The 5,538-nt window shown below is 53.1% G+C and overlaps 1 protein-coding gene across 1 annotated transcript in view; it reads right to left on the bottom strand.

Moving 5' to 3' along the window:
- Positions 1 to 108: 108 nt before the first annotated feature.
- Positions 109 to 5,538, bottom strand: part of acin1b (apoptotic chromatin condensation inducer 1b) — a gene marked incomplete at both ends in the record, with an annotated part of 34,099 nt that continues 28,669 nt past the window's right edge. The window contains one exon of the mRNA XM_084461167.1: positions 109 to 276. Within this exon, the coding sequence (XP_084317293.1) occupies positions 109 to 276 (168 nt within the window). The remainder of the gene's footprint in view (positions 277 to 5,538) is intronic.

Raw genomic sequence — 5,538 nt, 5'->3', positions numbered from 1 at the left:
AGAGAGGGAGAGAGAGAGAGAGAGGGAGAGAGAGAGAGAGAGAGAGAGAGAGAGAGAGAGAGGGAGAGAGTCAACTGCCTGTTCTTCGTCCCCGGGCTGTGACCCGGGTCAGGGTGATGATGAAGATGATGATGATATGATGGTCTGGACCCGGGGAGCTCTACTCACGGTGACGTAGCAGTGGGACTTGATCTTGTCGATCCAGAAGCCCGCCTCCACCAGCGAGCCCGTCCGACCCAGCAGCTCCTTCAGCTGGCCCAGGGTGAAAGGTCGCACCTAGGAAGAGGATAGATAGATTAGATAGATCCTTCAGCTGGCCCAGGGTGAAAGGTCGCACCTAGGAAGAGGATAGATGGATTAGATAGATTCAGCTTATTGTTCTCAACGAGGAAATGCTTTTCCCAGCTCGCATTATACATTAAACAGTGAAAAAAAACATTTCTACAACGGAGAAGTTGGGATACTTGATTCTGATTGGCTAGCAGAGTAAAATACTCTGTATCCCACGGCTGCGACCGCATACCAATTAATATTAATGCGCCGTCAATCTCATTGACGAGGCCATTGATGAAATCAAGCGGTAGGCGTAGCAACCGCTCGCAGCAACCTCGCCTTTTACTATCCTATTACACACACACACACACACACACACACACACATCAGTCCGACTCCAACACTTCCACACTCCTACCAGCAAGAGTGCTCTGGTGAACTGTTAATAACTGCACCATGGCTGGAAATATTCAAATAACGTGAACCACCCGAATTATGCTTATGGTTTATGTGAACAAGGCCAACCCAAATAGGCGAGATAGCCTATGTTGCCTGGCAACCATTTAATTCAGAACTATAGCCTATCGCGGAAGATTTTGTAAAATACTAAAATGATAAGAATGAGCGGTAAATAAACGATTGAATGTTACTACTGAGTGTTTTTTGTGAATATATATAGTAACTACAGGGGTTTTACTAACAATGCCCCGTAGCTGTGGTACAATCCCCTGTAACCCACTGCCTCTCGTGGTCATTGCTTAAATAACCCCACATACATAAATATAGATACAGAAATCAACAAATCTCAAGAGAGTTGTGTCTACCTGCATGACCTTGCATGACCCTGCATGACCTTGCATGACCTTGCATCAACACAGTTATGCTGTACGGAACAAAACTGTTGAAGCGCCTTGTGGCCCTCAAGAGTCCGATGGTGGATTTAGCAGATTAGCATTAGGGATGCAAACAATTCATTGAAAATCGATTCATTGATCGTTTTGATTTGTTCGAGCGCGTGGAATTCACTCAATCTACTATCAAACAAAGTGGGAGCCGTCGCGGGAGAAATGCAGAGAAATCAACAGCGGCGTGTTTTGAAAAATGAAGCGCGGAAAGCAAAGCGTTGTGTGGAACCACTTTGAAATGAAAGGACGAGCAGCCATTTGCACATATTGTGATGGCGCGTACGCGTACAACACGACGACAGCAACGCTCCATCACTTGAAGAACGTTCACTGATAAGTTGTCTCTCCTCCTCGTCTCACCTGCAACAAACCCCCCATCGGCTCAGTTTGCGAGGAGGAGCTGTGACAGCGAAAAATAACCCAGTCCGTCCGTAATGAAGCGTTACGAATGAAAACGCTTTTGGTATTGTTTGGAAACGTTGGTATTTTAATTATAATTAATTGATTGTTTGATCGTTAACGTTGTCAATGATTGATTCAGGGACGTGCCTACACTTTGCCACCCTAATTAGTATATAACATATGTGTGTGTCCTGTAGTTTCTAAAGGGTAGTCAACACACACTGGTAAATATACAGTAGCTGTTCTGCCCGTCGGGTCTAGCAGAAGGGTCATGGAGGGGTCAACTTTGGGAACGCAGACTAGGAGAGAGGCCTGAATCAAAGTTGACCCCTTAGCAAGACCCTTCTGCTAGACTACCCTTTAGAAACTACAGGATACATGTATATATGCTAATCTCTCCATGTATATATGCTAATCTCTCCATGTATATATGCTAATCTGTGTTATAGTGTGTTATAGTCAGGGTTCTTACACCTTTTCCTAACCGCAATTCAGGCACTTTTCAAACATTTTCCAGGTGCAGTTTCACGTTTTTCCAGCACCAAACACGGCTGTGGTAAATTAAATATTTACTCACAATGATAATTTCACTTCTTCAAACTTCATCACATTAAATCAGATGTTATTGTGCTATAAATCAGATGTTATTGTGCTATAAATCAGATGTTATTGTGCTATAAATCAGATGTTATTGTGCTATAGAAAAAAGACTTGGCATCCATTATAGCCTGGCTGATCTAAACCAATCACTTCAAACCACCACCAGACAAAACTTCCATTTCAATTAAGACTTGACTGAAAAGGGGCATTGGGCAAAATAAGAGAACAGTATCTATTTGTGTGAAAGCAATTAGGAGGAAAAGTCTCTCTGACTTATTTTATTTCTAAAACACAGAAAGTGATTCTGTCACAGAGAGATTTGTTATGAAAGTAGCCGAGTTATAACAGTTTCAAGGAGTTTCCAGTACTTTATACACAATTCAAGCACTTTTCAAATTTAAATTTTAAATTAATTTAAATGTAAATTAATTTAAATTCAAGCATTTTCAAGGATTTCCAGCACCCGTAGGCAGCCTGTATAGTGAGCATGGAGACCAGGTGAGACCAGGAGGAGACCAGGGGAGAGCAGGAGGAGACCAGGGGGAGAGCAGGGGGAGACCAGGAGGAGACCAGGGGGAGACCAGGAGACCAGGGGGAGAGCAGGGGGAGAGCAGGGGGAGACCAGGGGGAGACCAGGAGGAGACCAGGGGGAGAGCAGGGGGAGAGCAGGGGAGACCAGGAGGAGACCAGGGGGAGACCAGGAGGAGACCAGGGGGAGAGCAGGGGGAGAGCAGGGGGAGACCAGGGGGAGAGCAGGGGGAGACCAGGGGGAGACCAGGAGGAGACCAGGGGGAGAGCAGGAGGAGAGCAGGGGGAGAGCAGGGGGAGACCAGGGGAGAGCAGGAGGAGACCAGGAGGAGAGCAGGGGGAGAGCAGGGGGAGACCAGGGGGAGACCAGGGGGAGAGCAGGAGGAGACCAGGAGGAGACCAGGGGAGACCAGGGGGAGACCAGGGGGAGAGCAGGAGGAGACCAGGAGGAGACCAGGAGAGACCAGGGGGAGAGCAGGGGGAGACCAGGAGGAGACCAGGGGGAGAGCAGGGGAGAGCAGGGGGAGACCAGGAGGAGACCAGGAGGAGACCAGGGGGAGACCAGGGGGAGACCAGGGGGAGACCAGGGGGAGACCAGGAGGAGACCAGGGGGAGACCAGGGGGAGACCAGGGGGAGACCAGGGGGAGACCAGGAGACCAGGAGGAGACCAGGGGGAGACCAGGGGGAGACCAGGAGGAGACCAGGAGACCAGGGGGAGACCAGGGGGAGAGACCAGGAGGAGACCAGGAGGGGAGAGCAGGGGGAGAGCAGGGGGAGACCAGGGGGAGACCAGGAGGAGACCAGGAGGAGACCAGGGGGAGACCAGGAGGAGACCAGGAGGAGACCAGGGGGAGACCAGGAGGAGACCAGGGGGAGACCAGGGGAGACCAGGGGGAGAGCAGGGGGAGACCAGGGGGAGAGCAGGGGGAGGAGAGCAGGAGGAGACCAGGGGGAGACCAGGAGGGAGACCAGGGGGAGACCAGGGGGAGAGCAGGGGAGACCAGGAGGAGAGCAGGGGGAGACCAGGGGGAGAGCAGGAGGAGAGCAGGGGGAGACCAGGAGGAGACCAGGGGGAGACCAGGAGGAGACCAGGGGGAGAGCAGGGGGAGACCAGGGGGAGACCAGGGGGAGACCAGGAGGAGACCAGGAGGAGACCAGGGGGAGACCAGGGGGAGACCAGGAGGAGAGCAGGGGGAGACCAGGGGGAGAGCAGGGGGAGACCAGGGGGAGACCAGGGGGAGACCAGGAGGAGAGCAGGGGGAGAGCAGGGGGAGAGCAGGGGGAGAGCAGGGGGAGACCAGGAGGAGACCAGGGGGAGACCAGGGGGAGACCAGGGGGAGAGCAGGGGAGACCAGGGGGAGACCAGGGGGAGACCAGGGTCCACTCAGGTACACAGGTAATCTAAAGTAGAGCTTCGCTGACCCCAAAAACCACATTCCATCCACAAAAAAACCGCAAACAGCTACTAATTTACCGGCCTCATATGAACACCTACAGGAAGCAGCCATCTCCATCAAGCCCTTCTTTACATGCTGTGTGTCCCGGGCGGCTCGTAGCTCGGGGGTGAGCGCGGCCGGCTGGGGATCCCAAGGTCACGGGTTCGATCCCCACTCACAGCGTGTGCCCAAGTGTCCTTGAGCAAGAGCAAGAGCAAGAGCAATCGCTCACATGCGGCACAGAGCCTCGTACTGTCGCCTCAGAAGGTCTCCGGGCCGTTCTGTGCATGTTCTCCCCTCGTGTTGTGAAAAACATGCAGAGGAACAGATGCTCTTCAGTCCCGTCCCTGACCAGGACTTGGTCCGCGGGCGCCGTGAACGAGGGCTGTTCACTGAAACGCAGGGAACAATTTCCACTGGCGACCGCAGATGAACTGTACTTATATAGCCCACTTATCCAAAGGGCTTTACAATGGCCTCTCATTCACCAATTCACACACACATTCACACACCAATGGAGGCAGCTGCCATGCGAGGTGCTAGCCTGCTCATTGGGAGCAATTTGGGGTCTTGCCCAAGGACACTTGGACATGTGGACAGGAGCCGGGATTCGAACCGCCGACCCTATGACCACTGGACGGCCCGCTCTACTTAGTGAGCGACAGCCGCCCCGATGCAGATTTGTGCACGTGTGTGTGTGCAGGTGTGTGGATGTCGCTGCTCATTCGCCTGTGTGTGTGTGTGTGTGTGTGTGTTCATCACTCTGTGGCGAATAAAAGACCCTTGAGGTCCCGAATTATCTGACCTGAAGAATGAGGTGTGAGGGATGAGGTGTGAGGGATGAGGTGTGGATGGGACCTGAGGGATGAGGTGTGGATGGGACCTGAGGGATGAGGTGGGGATAGGATGAGGGATGAGGTGAGGATGGGACCTGAGGGATGAGGTGTGGATGGGACCTGAGGGATGAGGTGTGGATGGGACCTGAGGGATGAGGTGGGGATAGGATGAGGGATGAGGTGAGGATGGGACCTGAGGGATGAGGTGTGGATGGGACCTGAGGGATGAGGTGTGGATGGGACCTGAGGGATGAGGTGTGGATGGGACCTGAGGGATGAGGTGTGGATGGGACCTGAGGGATGAGGTGGGGATGGGACCTGAGGGATGAGGTGTGAGGGATGAGGTGTGGATGGGACCTGAGGGATGAGGTGTGGATGGGACCTGAGGGATGAGGTATGGATGGGACCTGAGGGATGAGGTGGGGATGGGACCTGAGGGATGAGGTGTGGATGGGACCTGAGGGATGAGGTGTGGATGGGACCTGAGGGATGAGGTGTGGATGGGACCTGAGGGATGAGGTGGGGATGGGACCTGAGGGATGAGGTGTGGATGGGAC

Source organism: Borostomias antarcticus, assembly GCF_949987555.1.
Source record: "Borostomias antarcticus genome assembly, chromosome: 37".
In the NCBI taxonomy this organism is placed as follows: Eukaryota; Metazoa; Chordata; class Actinopteri; order Stomiiformes; family Stomiidae; genus Borostomias; species Borostomias antarcticus.
The sequence above is the reverse complement of the archived record's forward strand: the minus strand, read 5'-3'. Positions and strand labels throughout refer to the sequence as shown.